This window comes from Pseudopipra pipra, chromosome 3 (genome assembly GCF_036250125.1).
Source record: "Pseudopipra pipra isolate bDixPip1 chromosome 3, bDixPip1.hap1, whole genome shotgun sequence".
In the NCBI taxonomy this organism is placed as follows: domain Eukaryota; kingdom Metazoa; phylum Chordata; class Aves; order Passeriformes; family Pipridae; genus Pseudopipra; species Pseudopipra pipra.
In genome coordinates, this window is record NC_087551.1 from 116,859,091 (window position 1) to 116,882,639 (window position 23,549).

A 23,549-nucleotide genomic window follows, 5' to 3' on the forward strand; every position below is an offset into this window, starting at 1 on the left:
CTGCTGGCACTGACAGCCCAGTCAAGCAGCAATCCCTGGCTGCAGCCGTGGTGGCAGGGCCAGTCTCAGCGAGTGCCGCAGGCAGCTGCCATGGGAAGGCTGGCACTGGGGAGGCTTGGGGTGCCATTGGAAGGCTGGCACTGGGGAGGCTTGGGGTGCCATGAGTCAGTCAGGAGCTGTGTACTGTTTTTCTCACTTGTAGTTTCACATATTGAATCTGGTCTCGTACCTTTCCTCCCTCAGCTGAGGGCACATAGCAACCTGTAACTGTTGTTAGAGTCAGCAGGTCATTGTCAGGCCCTCTGCTTCTAGCACCCATGTCTGCAGTTCCCTACCCTCCTGCACTGCCATGGTCTGAGAAAGAAGTGGTAGTTTGGGGTTTTTTTGGGTGGGGGAAGTCTTTTTTGCTTCAATACCACATCCTACTTTTACATTTAATATCAGATCTTTGTGTTTCTTTTTTTATTTGGCCCCAACCAGTGCATTTTGACAATTTTTTTGTGCCTTCCCTAGCTCCTCATCTCTGCTGTAGTATGATCCTTTGATTCTTTGTGTGTGCCTACTCTTATATTTCCCTGGCAGCCCTAATTCTTTTAATGTACTCTAAAAAACAAGCCAGTGGGCAAAACAAGGTATTTGTCTTTCTGGAGCTGCGACCATGCTCCCTGCAGCCCAGGGTACAGCCCAGCAGCAGTTGCATCCCATCCCCACTCAGGTACCCCCTTCCTCACCTGAGCAGAAAGCAGTGCAGGCCCCTCCAGCCAGCAGCCTGTCAGGGTGAGGCCTTGTCCCCTTCTTGGCCCTGCTGCCAGGATGTCTTTGCTCTCTGCAGAGACGCAGCTGTGATGCCATCCTCAGTGGGACAGCCTGCCACTGGTCCAGCAGCACAACATGGCCCAGCATGCAGCACTGGCTCTCCCTCAAGGGCCAGAGGGGTGCAAGGTGACCTTGGAGGACCTGCAGCTTTTGCCCAGCATGCAGGAAGAGGTCTTCTCCTAAGGGCCAGACAGACATATTCAACAACTACTGATACAACTACTGATACACATATATGTGCACAGACACACACGAGACCTGCAGCTTTGCAGGGACAATGCTGCCTTTGAGCCAGGATGCTTTTATTGAAAAGACCCTACTGCAGGAGTCACTTATCCCATCCCTTCCCCACCTAGTCCTGCAGCAGGAGCTGAGCAGCACCTGGAAGGAAGAGTCCTGAAAGTGCTTTTATTGGGAGGTTTATTCCTGGAAGACGCTGGATCCTGTGATGCTTGAGTCCAGGGCTGCAGGGCCAGCACATGGCAGGCTGCAGAGCAGAGCATGGAGGGAGAGCAGCAGCCAGGGCAGCAGAGAGCCTCCTTGTATCAGCCTGTTCCCTCCAACTGAGACCTTGCAGGCCTCACCACATTGCCTCCTCCAGGCAGCACAGGCATTGTGCTGCTCACAGAGTGCTCAGCAGCTCCCCACAAATAGCCTGAATGTGCCAGCACTGAGCCCTACTACAGACACGGTGCAGCCACAGCCATGCCCTGGCACTGCCCCCTCTCCCAGCTCTGTGGGGCTCTCACTAGCAATCCCTGCCCTGGCTGCAGGCTCTGCGGGCTGGCCAGGCACTGTGCCAGCACTCACTTCTCATCCTCATTTGTGTCTTTGTCCTCTGTAGTAGAGAGAGGCCTCAAAGTCCCTCTGTGTGGCCATGACAGAGTGCAGTGGAGCCCTGTTCTCCAGCAGCAATCCACTCTTCTTCCCCTGTGCTGGCTGGGCCCAGCCCCACAGACAAACACTCCTGCCACCTGGCCACAGCTCCCCTGGTAGCACTGGGGCAATGCCTGCACTGCCCCATCCCCTCAGCCTCAGGGCCCAGAGGGGAGCAACTCCCGTCCTCCACAGGCAGCCCCCCGAGCCCAGACAGGCAGCTGAGAGCAAAGTCTGTCCCGGGCTGACTCCAGGCAGGCGTCCAGTGCCACGGCTGCACCCAGGGCTTTGACCAAGCCGGTGCCCGAGGACGTGGCCACCCTCAGGCCAGTGCACTGCCCCCTCGGCTCCCCTCAGCTCCCCCCCAGCCGGTGGTGTGGCCCCCCACCCGGCCTCAGCTCCGAGCTCCGCAGCAGCGAGGGAGCGGGGCCGGGCATGCGGGATGGGCAGGGCCACACTCTGCATGCAGGACTGGGAGCCAGCTCCAGGCACATCCCCGGACAGGTGCCCTCGGCAAAGTGGGAGTTCTGATACGTGGATCATCGCATGCTGAGTTCCAGGCTGGGCGCCTGGTGCTGCCTCTTCTTCCAAGGCCTGCTTTGGCTCTAGCAGGACACTCAGGACCCCAGACGCAGAGCTGGTGCTGCACTTACACCTCGATGATATTGACCGAGGGAGATTTCTTCTATGAGAGAAAAATTTGCTTTAAGGCCCTGCTTTGCTGTGCCCCTGGGATCAGACCCCTTGGCAGAGCCCCCCAAGCCCACAGCAGGCACCAAGACCAGCAGAACTCAGCAGAGCAGGGTCAGTTTGCAGTAGGGATCCAAGAGGAGGGATCTCTGGCAAGGAGTAATCAAGAAGCTGGAAAATCTGGAGGAGGGGGACTGGGGCCTTGAAGTCCCAACAGGAAGGTTCTGCTCCTGACATCCGCTGGAAACCAAGATGTGGAATCAGTGGGGCAGTCAGGCAACACAGTGAGGGGAGTTCCCACCATTGACAGAGGCGGCAGATGAGACACAAGCAAAAACCTAACACACAGTCCCATTAGAGCATCAGGGCTATAAATCACTGTCTTTGGCAGGTAACAAAGGAGAAGTGTCAGGTGCTGAGGGAAAGTACTTCTCCCTTCCCATCCACAGCCTGGCACATCTCCATCAGGGTGGGGAAAGGGCTCTGGAATGACTTGTGTGGTGATAACCTGGAGTAGGCTGTGGTGAAGGCAGAAAGTAAGCAGTGACAGACCAGTGCAGGAACCACAAGAACAGCTGCCCAGCCTGTCCACTCCTGCCAGACCAGTCCATTGGTGCAGGAGAAGTGCAGCCTTGGAGGGGCATGGTGAAGGGTCTGTTACAGTGACAGGACAGAGCGGGCAAGAGCCATCCCATCTGACATATCCTGTTGTCTCTTCCAGTGTTTCTCTTGCAATCACCCATGGGGCACACACACTGCCCCGAAGAGACCAGGACTCACTGCACCCTAAAACTCCTCAGTCTTTAGGGTGAGAGCGTAAGCTGGAGTGTTTCTGTTTCTGGAGAGATTCAGAACCTGTGGAGGCCACAAGCCCCAGCAGACATCACATGCCATCCCTTCTGCCAGCCCTCCCCTCTCACCTTGCTCCGCAGCAGCCCTCCGCTCGGTCGCTCAGGTGTGCTGTGCTCTGAGGATGGCTTTGTCTTCTCCTTGTTGTTGTTGGAGTCGTTATCCTTGATGATGTCATACTGTCTGCAGAACAGGGCAATCACCGCTGCCGAAAGACAGATGGGATGAAGGACTCCCTTGAAAGATGGGATGAAGGACTCCCTCGCACTGGCCGTGCCTGCCTCCCCTCCTTGCAGTATCCCAGCTGCAGAGCAGTGGCACCCAGGGCTCCCCAGGGTGCTGCACACCCACACCCTTCGTGTCTCAGCCTGCACCACCCGAGGCACCTCTGCACGTGGGGCTGGGCCAGTCTCCTCGGGCAGACAGGCATGGAAGTGGCCAAGGCCACTGGGGCACTCGGGACATGCTCAGTGCTCACCAAGGGCAGATGCTCAGGCACTTGGAGAGGGACAGTGAGGTCAATGAGCAGCTGGATGGGTTTTGGACTACCTCCAGCAAGGCACTAAAGTTACAGGGCTAGTGCTTGTGACTCTCACAAAAACCAGCCCTTGGCTTTGTCTGTGCAAACTGGCTGTAGAGTCAGTCACTTTGCCATGGTTTCACAGCACCCATCTCACACAGCATGTCCCACACCTGGGGACCCTGGACACAGGAGTATGGAGTGATGCCCCCAGCTGTGACTGTGCTGGTCAAACTCCAGTGTGTGTGTGATAACACACAGGCACACACAGAGTGGGCCTGACTCCTCCCTGTTGGCACTCTGACACACCAACCTGTGCCACGTAGTCTTGTATTTTCTTCCAGTGCACTAGAAAAGTGTCAATGACAGGAAAAGGAGAGATTCCTGCAATATACCACTACAAAATCCACTTTTCCTGGGAAGGGAGTAGGGGACCAATGACTTCCCATTCATAGCAGCTGCATGTGACTAGTCAGGAGCTGACTTACCTACTAGGCTCCCATGCTTCCAGGGCAACCTGCTGTCTGCTGGAGCACTAGCCTTAATCATGCTGTACAGGAGCACATCACCTACCTTGCAGCTGCACCAGCCAGTGCAGCAGTGTTCTCAGATGTCAGACACACTAGCTAAGGCCCAAGCAACACACCCACTCGTTACCGTCATGTGGGATGCTCCCACCCTGTAATTCTGGGTCCCACACCGTCTCCTGCTCTTCCACATACTCCAGGCCATGATAGCTGAGCAGTGGCTGTGGTTGCTCCTTTTACCCCACTGGCTCTACCTCCTCTACAGAGATTCAATGGACTTACTGGAAAGGATGCCAGACCCACATCAATGTGCCTCTGCACTCTCTTGAGCCACATCCTCTTTGTGCATCCTGGATTGCACCTCTGCCCCAGCCCACCAGAATGCTGCTTGTGGCACTCACCGGCCCACATGAGCAGCACAGCCACAATGATGATAATCTCGCCTGTCTGCAGCTGTCGGTCTTTGTCCAGCCCTTCCATGGTGATGTCACCTGCAGAGAAGAGACCCTAGGCAGGGCTGGCAACAGATACCCTCACACATAGCAACGCTGGAGGATCTGAGGAACTCCAAAGGAGAGAAACCCACTTCCCCCAAACAAGGATGGGTGTGGGATATCCTCTCTCCTGGCTGGGGAGAGGACATACATCCTATGGCTTTCCTGTGTCAGATTAACTATCCTTGCTACAAAGGCAGTCAGTCATTCCAACAGCTTGTTTGCGTTCACATAGGGACTGCACAATGCATGCCAGTAATCACTGAGATCACTCCCTATGCAGGGGCCAGGGCAGGTCAGGAAGGCTCTCAGCTGAACAGAAAAGTTCTGAGGAAAGTCAGCCATCTGCTTGCCCTACCATACTCAAGACCCCCTCTCATACTCAGTGCTGGAGACAGACTCCTGTGCCCTCTCTGGGCATCATCTCTTGGATTATCTCTCATGGGCCAGCATGTAGGCAACTCCAAGGCAACAGGGACATGGGTCGGAAAGGAGACCGTGGGGCTCTGTCATTTCTCCTTTGGTAGAATGCAGGCTGGATGATCTGAGAGCCCGTTCAGTATTGGCTTCCTACAGGCAGCAGCTGTGCTGGCCACAGTCTGCCTAGCCGAATAGGTGCCAAGACCTGGGACAGGAGGGCTGCAAACCAGGGCTTGGGGACATTACCAGGGCCACAACGGACAAAGCAGCAGCCTGTACAACCCTGTGTGTCCCCAGCCTGCTGCTCAGGGCAGCGCCTTCCTCACTGGCTGCTGAATCCCTGCTTGTCTGCTGCGGAGACCTCCAGGTGTGGCCCCAGCAGCAGTGCCTGGACAAGCCGGAAGGAGCTCACCTTGGTTGGAGCTGTTGGAAGGCAGGCGGTCAGTCTCCTTCAGGGTGCGGAAGTGGACGCGCTTGCTGGCCTGGCTCTCCCCGTACAGGCCGATGCTCTGCACCTGGATGATGTAGTCGGCATCCTCTGCCAGGTCCCACAGCACGCAGGCACGGTTGGTGGTGTTCACCTCCCGGATGAAGCGCTGCATCTGCCCGTCCTGCCGCTGCCAGAGGGAAGAGCTGTCAGCCCCCAGAGGCTGCTCCTGGCTGCAACAGGCACAGTCCCCAGGCTGCAGGGCTGTGCTGGGCACACTGCCCTCATTCCTTCCTTCCCAGGCAACCATCCACCCTGGGGTGGGCCAGGCTGGCCAGCACTGCGCTAGGCAGCATCCCTGCATGGTTTGAGGGCCAGGTGTCTCTCTGGAGAAGCCACTATCACCCAGGGCTGCGCAGGTGGAGCAAGCAAGCGAAGAAGGGTTATGATGTCATGGCTGAAGCAAGATCTTTATCCAGAGAAATCACAGAGAAGCTACTGGAGGGAATACTCCCAGTGCAGCCTGCGGTCTGCTGCCTCCCACCAGGATGGATGGCTCAGATGGGGCGCCCTGGCAAGGGCACTTCAGCAGCACAGGTGCCCTTGGGCAGGTACCAGAGGAGCCTCAGGCTGCGGAAAAAGGGATGACATAGGAGCATGCTGGTAATCAGTGTCCCCAGCCCCCTGGGGACAGAGCCTGGATACCTGCTGTAGGATGGCATAGCCGATGACCACATCTCCTTCTGGGACGTCCCAGGAGACTGTGGCAGAGTTTGCCTTCAGCTGTGTCACAGTCACGTTGACAGGGGATGGTGGCCTGTCTGGATGAGCCAGGCACGGAGCGAGGCGAGCCATAGGAAAGAGGCAAAAGAAGATGTCTTAGAACAGGCACTCATCCCTGCACACCACCATGGGGCCTCTCCAACACCTGCCTGTGGCAACATGTTGGCCAGGGCTACAGGGAGCAGCTTCCCTGGTGAATCTGTCCCCAGGAGAGGAGTGGCACAGCAGGTGCATGAGGCCAGCCCGCTGTGTGTGTAAGGAGTGTGCAGGCACAGAGCTCTGGGACTGTCCTGCGGATGGGCACATCACGGATCCTGGCACACCACCTAGAAGTGCGTAGGAAGCAGCCCAGACACAGAAATGATATACTGACTGTGACAGAAAAATGGGGCAGCTTGGAATAAACACACTCTGCAACTCAATCTGGCCATTTCCCCTGCCTGGCATTACTCCTTGCTCCAGGGTGTGGAGGAAAGGCCAATGCTGAAGGCAGAGCTGGCTGTCCCAGCAGTGCAGTGCCACTGGCTGCAAAGCTGGCAGCAATGCTCAGCCGTTGCTGTTCTGCACAAAGCTGACCTGACTGACCCCTGACTGACCATCACCACTTTGAGATTTCACAGCACTAAGAGCACGGCAGGACTCTACGCAGTCCTGCACACAAAGCCAAATTTTGTCTTGAAATAACACACAGCAGCACATGAAAGACACTGAGGCTGCTGTTCGTGTGTCCTGACTCTCGTAAACAAGTCAGTGTTGTTCTACAAGCTGCCCATGTAGCACAAAGTCAGCGTTGTGATTTATACAGATAGAAAAAGAGCCCCAGAAGGCACCTGAGAACAAGAGAAAGGTCAGCTGTGACATCAACAACAACCCCAGTCAGAGTGACAAGGAAAGGTGTTTTCTGCAGGCCAGCTATTTTAGTGCATTCATTCACATCTGAAAATACCCAGCTCCAGATCAAACCAGGAGAAGGCTGTGGTTCCCACTCTGAGAAGTTCGGGATTGTGGTCTGCCAAGGGCAATTAAAACAGACAGGAGAGCCCAGAAAATACGAAAAATTGTTCTCAGAGAGACCATGAGACTGAGTGTATCTCCAGAAGTTTGACACACCATCAGGAGAGAGGGTCACTGGAGACAACATGAACAAGGATATCACAGGGTTCTGTGCTTCTCTTTCAGAACAGGAGTCGGGAAAACTGGAAAAGATTCAAAGATACACTCAAATATCCTTTATCCCACAAAGAATGTCTCTCTGTAGTTTTGCCAGCAGGGATCTGGTTTATCACTAGCCTATGAGAGGGAGCCCTTGAGCCATGTCTGTACCCGTGCACTCTGCTTTCCCATACGCCATCAGCAGAACAGGCTGACCAAAGCCACGGCCCCAGCCCTGGCCACTGCCCAAGGTGTATGTACTCTGTGGGCACAGGAGCTGAGCTCCCTGCAGATGGAATCACAGAATCATTAAGGTTGGAAAAGACCTCCAAGGTCACCAACTCCAACTTTTGACCAAATAACCCCATGCCCACTAAACCATATCACAAAGTGCCATGTCCAGTCATTTCTTGAACATTTCCAGAAGTGGTGACTCCACCACTGTGCTGGGACCCCTGTTCCAATGCTTAACCACTCTTTCAATGAGAAATTGTTCCTAACATCCAACCTGAACCTCCAGCTGGTGCAACTTGAGGCCATTTCCCGTTGTCCTATCACTAGTTATCTGGGAGAAGATCCTGACCCTGGCCTAGCTCCACCCTCCTGTCAGGGAATTGTAGAGAGCAAGAAGGTCCTCTCTGAGCTTCCGTTTCTCCAGGCTGAGCCCCCTCAGCTCCCTCAGTCACTCATCAGACTTGTGCTCCAGCCCCTTTCCCAGCTCCATTGCCTTTCTTTGAACACACTTCTTTTCTTTCTTGTCGTGAGGGGCCCAAAACTGCCCCCAGGACTGGAGGTGCCTTACCAGTGCCCAGCACAGGGGGACAGCCACTGTCCTGGTCCTGCTGGCCAAGTATTGCTGACACAAGCCTGTGTGCCCTTGGCTTTCTTGCCCACCTGGGCACATGCTGGCTCATGTTCAGCTGCTGTTGACCAGCACCCCAAGTCCTTTTCTGTTGGGCCTGGTCTGGTTTTCCACCCCAGCCATGGCCACTGTCAGGTCAGCTGCACAGCTCACAGCCCAGCTGTGGCAGCACCCTGTCAGCTGGCAAACTACCACTGCCCCGTGCTGTCCCAGGCACAGGCATTTCAAAGTGGGGGAGTATGAGGGGCTGCATGGTTCTGCTGGCCTTCAGGTGTAAGAACAGTTGTCCTACAGCACCACTGTGCTAGCAAACACAGTGGGGTCAGAACAGCCCAAGAATCCAGTGGTGGAGATTCGTTCGAGAACTGATTTGATCTACACCAACCAGGATGTGTCCCAACCACTCTTGGGCATGGCCTGGGAGCTAGCACGAGCCAGAAACCATTCCTGGCGGGAAGCAGTGATGTGCCCCCCTCTTTGGAACTCATGAGCTTAATACTATGGATGTGACCAAACCCTGCCAGCTGGCCTCGGGACAAGAACAGGACATGGTGCTCCACAGGATACATCTACAGCAATAAATTAGGGGGCTTTTTACATCTAACAGAATTAAAAAGAGTCCTGAACATGCGCAATGGGGGCAACTGGACTCCCAGCCTTTAAGTGTATGTGAGGAAATTAAAGACAGGGTCTGACATCTCTGTGACACAGAAGTTTGTGGATGGAGCTTGTAGCAGGCTCCCAGCTCTGCACAAGAATTTTCTAGGCTTCTGCAGGGAGCCCAGCCTGGCCCAGCCCAGGTTTTTGGGCTGGGGATGCTGAGACACGGCCCTGGCACTGTCACTCGATTATTTGAGAACAAAGGCACTGCACTGATTCACAAGCCATGCTGCTGGGTCCACCTGGGGCTGACAGAACTGCTCCAGCTGTACTGAGCCAGAGCTTGCACAGGCCCCGTGCAGAGGCAACACTCACTGGTAGCAGGAGGGTGAGAGGATCCGGGGGCACAGCAGAGCCACAGCACACATGGCTCAGTGTGCCAGACCTCATGCATCCCAAACACACCTGGTGCAGCCTCCAGGCCAGCAGCCCTGAACCTCTGTGACAGGAGACCTGGTGTCCAGGTTGCAGTTCTGCACTGGAAAAAACAGTGTTCCTTGACACTGAGTGAACTGCAGAAAATACATTTCTGAGCACACGGGATTTGCACTCCTGGCAGAAAAAGATAAGACAGGAAGCCTCAGAAGTCAAAACTTCTGAGAAGTTAACCCTAGATACACGGGACAATGCTTAATCCAAATGACCTCTGCTCTGCAGCCAGGCTGGGAGAGCTGTAGTTGTTCAGCCTGGAGAGAAGGCTCTGGGGAGACCTCAGAGCCCCTGCCAGTGCCTAAAAATTCCAAGAGAGCTGGAGGGGGACTTTGGACAAGGACCTGGAGGGACAGGACAAAGGGGAATGGCTTCACACTGACAGAGGGCAGGGTTAGATGGGATATGGGGGAGAAAGACTTGCCTGTGAGGGTGGTGAGGCCCTGATACAGGTTGCCCATAGAAGCTGTGGCTGCCCCTAACCTGGAAGGCCAAGTTGGATGGGGCTTGGAACAACCTGGTCTAGTGGAAGGTGCCCTTGCTCACGGCAGAAAGGGTGGAATTAGACAGTCTTTAAGGTCCTTTCCAACCCAAACCGTTCCAGGATTCTATGATATGCAAGATGAGACCTCACTGAAAGTTGTTACAACAAGACCTCCAAAGGACAAAGCTTTGTGTATGGTCCCCACATGGCATCTAACATCGTCCAGCCAGCTCTGCAGCTGAGGTCAGAGTAGCTTCATGCCAGAGCTGTTACCACAAAGATCCATGAATGCAAGGGCTCCAAAAAACATGCTCTCTGATAACCACGTTCTGGCTATAAAGCCAAGCTGGGCTCTCTGGGAAAAGTGTGCCACTGTTTAGCCTTGCTCAGTGCATTAACCACTAATGATTCTGCATCATTTATAAGTTGTCCAGCTTCACTTTTTATTAAAGCTGTATTACAAAAGGGGCATCCCACAGAAAGCACAGTCACTTACTTAAGGCCTGGCGCAGGTTTTGTCCTGCCTGTACAGCAGTGTGCTCCTTTTAAGCCTGATTAAGGGATGGGAAGACCTGTGCTGTGTGCAGAAGCCAGTAGCACTGCAAGCCTGCATTTGGGCACCAGGAGGGATGGCTGGTGGGCAGTGGGAGGGATGGTCAGTCGGTAGCTGGGCACGGGACCAGGTCTGCCACACAGCCCGGCTCCATGGGTTAGCAAAGGGGCTGGACAGATACCCCTGACGAGGGATGCTGGCAGATGTGGTGCTGCAGAGGGACGGGGCATAGCTCCATCGGTGCCCTCCTCATCCTGCTGTGACATGGAGAGGGGATCACCCCTGCCCCTCGGCCCGTGCCCTTGGGGCTACGGCTCAAGGGCACCCAGATGTTTGCCCAACTTACTGCTGCAGCAGGGAGTAAGCACCAGACCGCACATCTAAAAATAAGTGGCCCCTTTTTAACACCCCTGACTGCATCTCTTCCTGAATCCGTCAGCACGTATCTTGCAAAGAGACGGAAAACACGGCAGAATGTAGCAGAACGCGTCTGGCACTCGCAATTCGATTTAATATCTCAGTAACCTGACGAGGGGCAAACTGACAGCAGGAGGCGGCTGCTGACAGCGAGTCATCCCGACGAGTCAAGGGGCACAAGGACAGCTGTGCCCTGGGCGCACTGAGCTCGGTGTCCCGGCGAACAGCGGCAGGAAGGGACAGGATCCTGCCAGGCGGGGCCGGCCGCAGCCCGCCGCAGCCCGGAGCGTCTCCTCCCGGGGCAGGAGCTCCATCGGGGCAGGAGCTCCACCGGGGCAGGACGGGATGCGGGGGCCGCGGGTCACGGAGCGCCCGCGGGGGAGTCCCCGGGAAGGGCAGCGCGGCCGCAGCCGTCCCGCGGGGAGGGGACACGGCACGGCCGAAGGCACGGGGGGCTCAGGGGCCGCGGCGTCACGGGGGTGCCCGAGGGGTGCCCGAGGGGTGCCCGAGGGGTGCCCGGGGTCTGCGGCCAAGGCCACGCCGGGGACGGGGGGAAGACCGGCGGGAGAGTCCGGGGGGCCGTAGCCCACGGCAGGGGCAGGCGCCCGCCAGGGTCCCCCCGCCCGGGGGGCGCCAGGTCCGCGGCGACGCGTGGCCCCGGTGCCCTCCCGGCCCGGCCGCACTTACTGGCTCGCACGAGGCAGAGGTCGCAGCCGAAGAGCACCAGGACGGGGCTGAGCAGCGCCGAGACGCGGGCCATGGCGGCGGGGGCTGCGGCCCGGCCGGGCGGCAGCCCTGGCACCGGCCCGGCTCCCTGCGCCGCGGGACGGAGCGGGGCCGAGCCCCGGCCGCAGCGCGGGGGGGGCGGAACGGCCGCCGGCCCGGCCCGCCCCCGAGCTGCACCGCAGCGGCTCCGGCACCGCCTCCCAGCCCTGCCCCGGAGCGGCCGGCGCCGCCCGGCCCCCCGAGCCGTACCCCCAGATCACCAGCACCGCCCCTCGAGCCGTACCCCCAGATCACCAGCACCGCCCCCCGAGCCGTACCCCCGGATCAGCAGCACCGCCCCCCGAGCCGTACCCCCAGATCAGCAGCACCGCCCCCCGAGCCGTACCCCCAGATCAGCAGCACCGCCCCCCGAGCCGTACCCCCAGATCACCAGCACCGCCCCCCGAGCCGTACCCCCAGATCACCAGCACCGCTCCCGAGCCGTACCCCCAGATCCCCAGCACCGCCCCCGAGCCGCCCCCCAAACCGCCGGTACCGCCCGCACCTCGTGCTGGACCCCCGGAGCCACCAGCGCCGCTCCCGGTGTCGTTCTCCAGAACCCCCCGGTGCCCCGCCGTGCTGCACCCCCAGTGACTCCCAGCGCCCGCTCTCCCCGTGCTGGACCCCCAGGAGTTCCCAAAGCCGCTCTCTCCAGCCCGAGAGGCTCCCAGACGTGTCCTGGGCCGTGGGGCCATGATCGCACCTAGTGAGCACCATCGGCTCCCTGGTGTCACGACTGCTGGGCACTGATAGCTGCCGACATTGGAGCTGATGCTGCAGCACAGTCCCACAGCTCCTCTGCAGTTGGGGGTGCTCTGGCCCCTCCAGGATGCTGCTCCATGCGCACATGAAGACACAGGCATGGGCTGTGTCCCATTCCCAGGAGAGGCAGCACTGGGCTAGTGAAGTGGTAGGGAAATAAGAAAATGAACCCAAACCATCCTCTATTGCCTCACAGCGGTAACTTGCAAGAAGGAGAATCTTGGTGGGAATCTATGGTTCCAAGGGGTTGCTAAGGTGGCTCAGCCTAGCTGTGGCTTTGGGCAGACTTGGGGGCTCCTGAGGCTCCTCCCTGCCCAGCTGATGTCCTTGGCTGCAGCCTGCATTGTCCTGGTCAGGTAGCACAGCTGGAGCCAAATAGCAGTTTAGACCATGCCCTGGATGAGGTCAGCCCACAGCAAAGGTACATCAGTGTTTGCATGTGTGCAGATGTGGGCACATACATGCATAGTTCAGTGCACTGAGGCCCCTAGAAGTATTTCCTGGTCACTGCAGGAGGTCTTTCCTAGATATAGGAGAATCAGTCTGTGCTTTGGGGAGAGCTGTGGAAGACCAAGGTAGTTGTGAGAAGGATTTAATCTGCAGTGTCTTTGTGCAAGGGACAAGTTCCAGCCAAGTGGACATTGAAGCCTAGCAGGACTTATGTTAACTCTGCAGTTCCATGGCAGGTTGGATGGTCAAAATGGCCCCACCTAGGTTGTTTAATGCTACTTTTCAGGCACTCTTCATGCATCAGGAGCCTGCCTCCTTCCTGTGCTGAACTTAATTGCTGCTGCAGTCCACAGTGGTGGGGAGCAGGGTGAGCCAGCTATTGCTTTCCCAGTAGAGTCCTGTTAGAAGGCTCCTTCTCCCTCTATCTGCATGCTGGAGAGGGAACTTCAGGAAAGACAAGAGTAGACCTGGCAACCACAAGAGGTTTTACAGGAACAGATTGCCAGTTGTCTCTTCTCTGCAAGACCCATTCTCACTTGGTCGCTCTGATAACCACATGGTTAATGCAGAGCTAGCTGTTGATGTTAAGGTTAACTGCTCCATGGCCTGCCTACCAGCCAAGGATCCCTGGCTTGCCCAGCATTGCTCTGGCCTGCACAGCAGTGCTCAGATAAAGAGGATGTGACAACTTTTAAAAGACGTTATTTGGAAAGCTCAGTACTGTCAATTTTAGGTATCAGTGGGCAATGATTTTTTTTGACAGCATTAGCACTGTGTGACAGTTTATTCTGCATCCCCCCAAAGCCACTTGCAAGGAATTTGGTTTCTATGTCCTTTCCCTAGGACAGGACAGGCTTCGGGCTGTAGCCCTATTGCTCAGACAGGAGGAGAATCATGCTGTGATTGGGAAATTTTGTCTGACCACCCTGAGTAACCACTGTTGGCTGAATGGCATTCCCAGACTTCACACACTCTGGATCAGTTGTGCTGGACACAAGGAAGGACATGCTATGCCACTCAGGACAACTCTGTGAGCCCAGGAACTGTGCACAGGGAGAAGCACGGTCTGCTTTGGGAGAAGGGGACACACATCTGTATTTGTGGTTTCAATCTATAAATAATAAATACTGAGAGAGCAAACTTTCCATACACATTTAATTATCATTTGAGTGTTTGGGGTTTTGGCCGGGCAAAATTCAATTTGCAATCACAAATCAGGAACTAAAACATCTAAATTGTGTTATATGCCTTGTGGTGCCTTGCACTTGGAATTCAGTGGGGAAATCCAGCAGCGGGTTTGAGATCCCATCCTCACCTCTGCAGCCTGGGCTATGGACCCTGGAGTCCCAGCCAATGTGAGGTTCTTGGAGAAGTGCTGGCAGCAAGGAAATGTCCTGACCACGATGCAGGAGTCTCCTGTATCTGCATCACATCACCCTGCTGTCATCTTCCTCTGCCCAGTACTGAATACACTGGCAAGGGCTGCCAGCACCTCTGGGATTGACCTCTGTGTTTATGTCCATGGCACTCTGGAGCTGGGAAAGGTTTGGATTGATGATATGCCTGTGCAGAATCTGCCCCATACTGTGTAGTGTATGAATGTTATTGATTAAATGAAACCCACAAAGGATGAGTGGATTTTTTGTCCCTAATCTAAACCTTAGTCAGCTTTTAACTAGCATGAGGTGGCATTTACAGATTAATGAAAGGAATTAACATGACGTGACCTGCAATAGCTGGGTCCTGGACCTCTGTGACTGTTCCCTTCACAGGACACAACACTCTTGGAATCATTTCCCCCAAATCAGCAAGTTTATGGAATGTGCAAATCTCTGTGTCCTCCATTCCTCTCTCTGACACAGCAAGTCTGCACGAGTCCAGTTCTGCCTGTGTCTGCCCCTAGAGAGTGGCAGGACGGTGCTGTCCCCACTGAAATCCTGGCTGCAGAGCCTCCCATGGCCAGCTGTGACCTGCCTGTGCCTATGGAAGCAGCTGGCAGCTGCTGCTGTGACTCAGGTGGCCTTTTCCAGGTGAGCATTTTCCTTCAACATGCTGCTGGCTGGTCTAAAGGAGGGCTGGGGAGAGTGCACATGCCAGACCTGCCCCGGTGCTGCCAGAGCCCATCTCCCAGCCGGGCCCATGCCTGCCTACCATGTCTTCTCACTGGGGTTGCCGTGGCTGCTGCTCAACTCTTGCCATGTTCACTGGAAGAAAACATCCAAGGTTTTTGTTAGGGTTCATTCCCATCTACTCAGCCATGTGTGTGTGCTGGCTTCTGTATCCTATTTCTCCTCCATGGAGGTGGAATTAATTCATTGATTCCCTGAGATAATAATAATGGAGGGCAAAGGTACAGCAAATCACAGATATTTCCTATAAAGCTGCTACAGGAAAGTCCTCAGTTGCCCAAGGAATGGGCTCAGACCCATGACCAGGCTGCGGATATGAGCACTTTGAGACTTTATGAACTTTATAAAATGTGGAGAGCCACTCTGCTAATAATTAATATCCACTAACCATTAATAGTTCCTGATCCTCCTTTTGTGTTTATTTTGTGATGGCATTTTTTTTAACCATCCGCTGCAAAATTGGATTTGAGGAATTCAGTATGCCCAAGAACTGATATTTATATTTTTTATTATCACAGGGTATTGTGAAGTCAAGAGTTCTGCCATGTAATTATGTGCAATGTGAAAAGTAATTTATTCTGTTGCATTTAGACCAGATGCCCAATTATTTCTTCTGGCGCTTCCTAGTTTCTATTGTAAGAAACAGTTAATAACAGTTTGCTGTGTATCTGCACTGCACCATCTGTGACAGGGCAGACTCTGGTCATCTTTCACAGCTGATCATTTCTTTATGCCCTTTTAAGACGGGACAACTAGACACCATCTGGTGTTTGAAATGTGGGTTTCCTGTGTGTCAATGTATTGATAACAGTGTTACCACTCAGCCCTTTCCCAGATCATTTATACCACATGAAAGCAGCAAAGCTCTACCTTTTCAGTCTGGTGAAGCTGAAAAAGGATCTAACAGGTCTATCAATAGCAAAAATATCCAGTACTGTCATGGTCAGTGAACACACAACTGATGCAAGTTCCTGAGCGGCAATATCAAAGCCCACCCCTGGGGAAGAAGTTTATTTGTTATTGCTCAGATAAATGCACAAAGCACTGAATGTGGGGCAGAAAAGCTAACCCCCATCAGCAAGACAACGAGGAGCACTGGGCAAACACTGCACTCCAAAGTGAAAGCTGCTCTGCAGTGACCAGCTGCCGTGCAAAAGGAACTGTCACACACCTCTGTAGTGGGCACACAGCCTGCCAGAAACCTGGTCTGGCTCTGATGCCTGATATTCTACCTGGTAGTGCTGGTATCTCTTCTGAGGTTTGGTGTCCAGCCAGGGGCTTTCTCCCTCCTTCAGGGAGGGAGAAAACTCACCTGGGAATTTGTGCTGGGATGACTCTGGCTGGACACTGGCTGCCCACCAAAGCTGCCCCATCACTCCCCCCTCAACTGGGCAGGGGAGACAATATAACGAAATGCTCATGGGTTGGGATAAGGACAGGGAGAGCTCACTCACCAATTATTGTTATGGGCAAAACAGACTCAGTTTGGGGAAATTAGTTTAATTTATTACCAGTCAAATCAAGTAGGGTAATGAGAAATAAAACCAAATCTTAAAATCTTCCCAACACCCCTCCCTCCTTCCCAGGCTTAACTTCACTCCTGAATTCTCTCCCTCCTCCCCTCAGCAGTGCAGGGGACAGTGAATGGGGTCAATTCAACACACCTTGTCTCTGCTACTCCTTCCTCCTGAGAGGGAGGGTCCTCTCATTCTTCCTGTGGTCTTGCATGGTCTCCTCCATGGGCTGAAGGTGGGTCTCTGCTCCCACATGGACCTCCAGGGGCTGAAGGTGGGTCTCTGCTCCCACATGGACCTCCAGGGGCTGTAGGTGGGTCTCTTCTACCTCTGGCCCCCCATGGGCTGCAGGAGCACATCTGCCTCACCATGAGCTGCCACAGGGACTGCAGGGGGATCCCTGTTCTGGCATTTGGAGCGTCTCCTCCCACTCTTTCTACACTGACCTGCAGGGCTGCAGGGTTTTGCTCTTACATACCCTCACTCCTCTCTTTGGCTGTTGCAGTGGTGGGTCCATCTTGGGGTTGGTTGGCATTGGCTCTCTTGGACGTGGGGACGCTTCTAGAAGCTTCTCACAGAAGCCATCCCTGTAACTGCTCCCCCCCCCCAAACCTTGCCACACAAACCCAATACAGAATCCTTAAGAGGGAGTTTTGGGAAAAGCAGCTTATGGTGAAAGCCTAAATTAGCCTGGGTTGTTTAGCCTAGAAACTATGAAACCGAGGGGGATGTGCTGACAGCTTCTTTTTAAATGCCTGGCAGCTGCCAAGCATGCAGCATCACTGCTGCAGAGACTGCAATGGTCTGTTCTGTGTCTGGGGTAGGACTTGAGCCTGTGTTGGCCTGGCCCACGTGGAGAACAGGGCTGGTTGCTCCTCTCAGTGTGAGACTGGGGGATGCTGATTTGGTTTCCAGCCTCCTCCCTCCACCTTGAGGGCTGTCTTGCTGCCTTTCCCCTGACACCTCCTCCCTGGCATTGCTTCTGACAGGGCCAAAGTAATTTGCCATATGCATCACTGATGCTGGGATCTGCTCTCTGTGTTTGCTTGCGCTGATTGTGCAGCTGTTTCCGTAATCTGGGAGCAGAGGTGAAGTTCCCAGAGAAAGGAGAGAGTACATGGCTGCCAACCACCCTGGCTGTGCCACACACCTCTGCTCAGGGCAGTGCTGAGCCCGCCTGCGCCGCTGTGCAGTGCTCACAGGGACAGGTGCAGTGCTCACAGGGACCTGTGCAGTGCTCACAGGGACATGTGCAGTGCTCACAGGGACATGTGCAGTGCTCACAGGGACCTGTGCAGTGCTCACAGGGACCTGTGCAATGCTCACAGGGACAGGTGCAGTGCTCACAGGGACAGGTGCAGTGCTCACAGGGACATGTGCAGTGCTCACAGGGACAGGTGCAGTGCTCACAGGGACCTGTGCAGTGCTCACAGGGACATGTGCAGTGCTCACAGGGACAGGTGCAGTGCTCACAGGGACATGTGCAGTGCTCACAGGGACATGTGCAGTGCTCACAGGGACAGGTGCAGTGCTCACAGGGACAGGTGCAGTGCTCACAGGGACAGGTGCAGTGCTCACAGGGACATGTGCAGAGCCAGGGGGGCGGGCAGGGAGGGGAAACCTGTGCAAAGCCTGTGTCTCCCTGGCCTAGGGCAGGGAGCTGTCAGGGACATGGGACAGTGAGATGAGGCACTGACTGGGCAGCCCACGCACTGGAGAGGCACCGGCAAGTGCCAGGCATGGCAGTGGTGCCATGGAACCTCCATCTCCTGCTCAGGCACTGCCTTAGAGTAGCTCTCACATGAAAGTGGCTGGTGATGAGAGCTGGCCAGGGACATCAGAGACCAGACTCCCTTGTTGGGTGGCAGGGACCCAGTCACCCTGGCTGGAAAGAGCAGGGTTTATCAGGCTCTGTGGGTTGGCTTTGGATCTTTGAGCCACCCACTTGTGTCAGGGATGTGACGTGTCCCTACAGCAGGCAGTGGGCTCCGAGCCAGTGCCTGGAGCCAGTGCCAGCAGGCTTGAAGTGTCCTCCCTGATTTGCCTCTGCTCTGCATAGAAACAGTTCTGAGGCAGGGGCCAGGGCCAGGGTGGTTGGAGTCTATCCTGAAGGATGGTGTTTGATGTAGGACAGCAAGATGTTTTGAAGAGGAAAGAGTTCACTTCAGCCTAAGAAGTTATGAAGTATTCCTGTAGGCTTTCAGGATATCGCCATTTTAAACACCAATTCAATCGATCTTTGAAGGGCTGCAAGGGCAATGTACAGAGATTATCAGGGCCCTTTCATTTTATACTACTGAAATTCATCTGCTGTTCCACCTCCTAAACACTTAGTATTTTAAGATGCTTCAGCATTTCTTTGTAATTACCTTTTAATTTTTACTACTCAGTGTAATCCTCAAACCTGGCCTTAGTCCCTGCCCATTTACTTCCTATATCATGGGGGTAACATTTTGAACAGTCCAGTGTTAATGTGGATCCCTGTGGGATTCTCCCAGTGGCCTCGCTTCCCTGAAAATCCAGATGTCTCCTCCAAATGCTTCATCTAACTGCCAACATGACAACCATTCTGTTTAATGCATGGCAAGCTCACTTTTTAAAGAGGTCTGGGACCTTCTCAAAATCTTTTAGAAATTCTAAATGCAGCTGTGGCAAAAAATAGTTGAATATATTCAGCTCTGAGGTTCTCAGCATGAAGAGAAACGCTGAGGATGTGGAGCCACTGGAGCAAGTCCAGAGGAGGCCATGGAGATGCTCTGAGGGCTGGAGCCCCTCTGCTCTGGACACAGGCTGTGAGAGCTGGGGTCATTCAGCCTGGAGAAGAGAAGGCTCTGGGGAGACCTTAGAGCCCCTTCCAGTGCCTAAAGGAAGCTTACAAGAAAAGTGGGGAGGGATTTTTTTAGTAGGGCCTGCTGCAATAGAACAAGGGGTGATGGTTTAAACGGAAGGAGAGCCAATTTAGACTAAAGGAAGAAGTTTTTTGTAATGAGGATGGTCAGACACAGGCTGCCCAGAGAAGTGGTGAGCGCCTCATCCATGGAAGCATTCGAGATCAGTTTGGATGGGGCTCTGAGCAACCTGATCTAGTAGAAGATGCCTCTGCTCATGGTGGGGGCTTGGACTAGGTGACATTTAAGGTCCCTTCCAACCCAAACCATTTTATGATTCTATGTGTGGAAATGTCTTCTTTTGAGGTTTACCTGCTTACCAAGTACTTAAACCAGATGAAGTCTGTCTCCCTTTCACATCCTTCCTTTGCACATTAGCCATCTTCCTTCCTATAACCCTTATTGCTGCATGGACTGGTCCCTGCTTTCCATGAAGTGAAGCAGCCATCCAGGAAAATGGCACCACAGGTACCACCTGTCCTTGCCCAGGCCAGCAGAGAACACTGACTGGCTGTGGCAGTGCCCTGGGCTGTGGCTGCCCCAGAGGGAGCAGGGCCAGCCAAGGGCAAGTGAGGGACAGGCCCTACTGGCCACCCCAGCACATCTGGGGACCAGCCCCTGCTGAAGCATGCAGAGGACCAAGAGCCTCCCTGGCCTTGAGGAGGAGCTGGAGGGAAAACTGACAGCACTGGCTGTGATTTTCCTAACCTTTAATTTGGCTCTGTCTCTCCAAGCAATCACTGGAACTGTGTTCTGGTTATGGTGGCTCTGTGGCTCAATGCAGGCTATGTTTGAAGAATAACTACCTGATTTTTGTTACTTGCTTGAAGAAAGGCAGAGACTTCCTTCTGAAATGCAACTGCACCTTTGGAAAACAAAAGCCTCTGATTTAGAAGACCTTTGAGCATAATTCAGATGGGGGTTTGGACCTGATACAACACGCATAAAAAAGGGACACTGTACTAATTAATGTCTCAGCAGAGCTGCCCAATATAATCACCAACCCCCAATCTCATTGTCAATCCTGCTGTATTTTAATTATGAGATTGACCTACTTAATTTTGAAGACAGAGGGCCTTCAGAGTCAAGCAACACTTCGAGAAATAGCATCAATGCTTAATGCTGGTTTCATTATCAGCATTACAGTCACACACCCCAGTGTGACATTAACCCTGCACTCGCCATGGAGGTCACTGAGCAAGCACCGAGGACCAGACTGCTCTGGGAACTGATCCCAGGCTCCTAAACAGCTGCAGCTGCACAGGGAAACATCTCACTTACATGTAATGTCATTGCAAGGGAAGTGGAGCTTGCCTGGCACAGGTGTGGTGCCCTCAGCAAAGGAGAATGCCAAACAAAACAGGACAACCCCCCCCTGACACAGTGATAGAGCTGACTGCATGCTGTACAGTGATTTCAGCCTCAGGTGCCACACTCAGCATCACACTTTTTTTTCCATGCAGGCAGGAATGACAAACTGCAGTGGATGTCTCTGCATAAGGTGCACCCCATTTCACAGTTTCCTCTTGACACAACAGCTCCATTTTTTTGGACATTCTTCTTCTTATTATTAATTCATTATTAAAACAGCTTAAACATGTCTAAAGCTACAGCACTGCACAACTTGCAGGGAAGGACAGCAAGTACTTTCCTGAAAACTACTGAATTATTAATGACTTTTAACAATTCTTGGAACAATGGGGAAATCCTTGAGGATTAAGAAAAAACAAAACAACCAAACAACTCCCAAACCACAATATATTCTCTCTCCTCTTCAAAAAAAACCAAAACAAAACCCACACCAAACCAAAAACACAACCCCAAAGCAAAACCAGTGTGCCTATATTTTAAAAATTACAAGCTGTGTGATGTGTAAGTACAGCTTATCACTCTGATATCTCCCAGACACACCAACAACTGAGATTAAAGGACATCATAAGTAAGAACTGACCAATGTGGTTTCACAAAGAACAGATTTCTGTAAACATTATTTTTTAATTAATTACAAGTCCATGTTGGTAAAAGTAGCTGTTGACATCATAAATTTCTGTAAGGCCATGTTCTTGGCCCCACGTGTTAACAAACATCGCTGGAACACATTAAATGCTTGTTATTAAATAATTGTAAATAAGGATTTGTCCTAGAGAATCCCAGAGTCTGCAGCTATTTGGCATCTTTATGAAGAATGTTAATGAAATTATATAACAATTACAGAGAAAATCTGCAGATTAAAAAAGCTGACGACAAATTAAAGCAATGAAAAGATTGATTATGTAACCAAGCTTTCTGGAAAAGTTGCTCTACAAAACATAGTTATTAAGGTATCTGCTAGAGTAACTCTGTGAAGTACTGTTTTGCTGGGGGACAAGGGTCAGCACAAGAAACACAGACACCAACTTTAAAAATAAATGTATAAATTTACTATGGTGCAACACAGCAAAGAATTACAAAAGAAGCAAAGAATTATAAAAAGACAAGCTTAGCAATGCACCTAATCATCACTACAGAATGTCTATAGTGATTAAGAAAGATACCTCACCAGTTACCCTTTAATACATCACCACAATCCACATCACCCACTGGGGAGCCCTGATCACAGCCAAGGGCCAGAGAACCTCTCCCTGGAAAGGGGAAATCCTACACACCTCTCCCCGGGAACGGGAAATCCTACACACCAGAGAACCTCTCCCTGGGAACGGGAAATCCTACACACCAGAGAACCTCTCCCTGGAAAGGGGAAATCCTACACACCAGAGAACCTCTCCCTGGAAAAGGGAAATCCCACACACCAGAGAACCTCTCCCTGGAAAGGGGAAATCCCACACACCAGAGAACCTCTCCCTGGAAAGGGGAAATCCTACACACCTCTCCCTGGAAAAGGGAAATCCTGCACACCGCGGCCACTCGCAGGTGAGGGCTCCGTCTGCGCTGGGAGAGGGTCCAGCTTTTAGACTGTCAAACATCCAAGCTTATGTCACTATTCAGGGCAGAAAATATCTGGCTCTCTTCTCTCCTTGGTTTTCAGCCAAAGCCTGGCCAGGGCTCAAAAGAAATCAAGGGAGTCAATTTGGACCCTCTGCTGTCAAACGAGGCCAGCTATCTACTTCCATGGCCTTGACTAGTCTCTAAGTACAGGAAGATGGATACTTTCATATCTCATTAACAAACAGATGCAAATCTTCACTAATAAGCAAATACCAATATATCTTAATAACAAGCACAGATGTTTACAAAGGTGTAGTCTTACATATTTTACTAAAGGTTATACAGAATTTTGGCCGATAAGCAGATACATGGCTAAATGTAACATTAGGTTGGAAGGTTCATCTATAGGTCAACTCTGGGCCAGGGCCTCTTGTCCAGGCCTCAGCACTTCAAATACATCACAATGTTTCAGAATGTGTTCATCGTGTGCTGTCCTTAAACCCTGTTAACTTGAGTTTCTAGAAACAACAGAAATGGGTCCCCAGAGGCAATTTCAGAACAACTGAAGAATGTACGTAAGAGGGTAAAACTGAATATAAGTGGTGTAGTGAGGGAGCTGAGGACAAAAAGAGGTTGCTGAGAGCAGAGCAATGTTATCATTGTATTCTACATAAACCAGACTGCTGCAACAGAATACTGCAACTTGTTCCTGTCTCTGGATTTAAAAAGCCAAAAATGCACCAATCGATATATAAAATGCCAGCAAAGAACAATAAACAACTAAAAAAAAATTGAAAAAGAGAAAAACCTGCTTTGACTGAGACTAGTAAGCCTCTGTAGCTCATACAGCAAATTATGTATGGAGTTAATTATGACTACAAATATGCAGGAAGAAATTTTTGATACCATAAAACTATTTCAGTTACCAGGACTGAGCAGTAGAGGCAGATACAGAGGCTGAAATTAAAACAAGTTCAAATGAGCAGACACAGCATTTTTAGTGCAATCAATCACTGCAACAAGTATTGAGTGACTGGCTGGTCTCTTTTATCACTTCTGACTCCCTCAGAGCTGGATCTCTTTGGTAAGAGCAAGGTCCAGTTTGCTGGGTCAGTGGACAGTCTTCCTCCAGGGTCTGTGTTACCAATGCTGTGTAA

The 23,549-nt window shown here is 52.9% G+C and overlaps 1 protein-coding gene and 1 long non-coding RNA gene across 6 annotated transcripts; one reads left to right on the plus strand and one right to left on the minus strand.

Annotated features, from left to right (window-relative positions):
* Nucleotides 1-1,097: 1,097 nt before the first annotated feature.
* On the minus strand, nucleotides 1,098-11,823 carry FNDC4 (fibronectin type III domain containing 4). 5 transcript variants are annotated; one of them, XM_064650879.1, is made up of 6 exons: nucleotides 11,647-11,814; nucleotides 6,325-6,440; nucleotides 5,605-5,809; nucleotides 4,680-4,769; nucleotides 3,303-3,436; nucleotides 1,098-2,374 (listed from the first exon to the last, which is right to left on the minus strand). In XM_064650879.1, exons 1-6 carry the CDS (start codon nucleotides 11,717-11,719, stop codon nucleotides 2,342-2,344), a joined length of 651 nt encoding a protein of 216 aa, XP_064506949.1. In that variant the 5' UTR covers nucleotides 11,720-11,814; the 3' UTR covers nucleotides 1,098-2,341. The 5 variants fall into 5 exon arrangements, with proteins under 5 accessions (XP_064506949.1, XP_064506948.1, XP_064506950.1 ...); XM_064650878.1 differs by having other exon boundaries at nucleotides 1,098-2,377; nucleotides 11,647-11,812; XM_064650880.1 differs by lacking the exon at nucleotides 1,098-2,374 and adding an exon at nucleotides 2,384-2,622 and having other exon boundaries at nucleotides 11,647-11,823.
* A 406-nt stretch (nucleotides 11,824-12,229) lies between these two features.
* LOC135410666 (uncharacterized) lies at nucleotides 12,230-14,076 on the plus strand. Its single transcript, XR_010428826.1, has 2 exons — nucleotides 12,230-12,907; nucleotides 13,780-14,076. It is a non-coding gene; the product is annotated as an uncharacterized LOC135410666 (long non-coding RNA).
* Nucleotides 14,077-23,549: the final 9,473 nt, after the last annotated feature.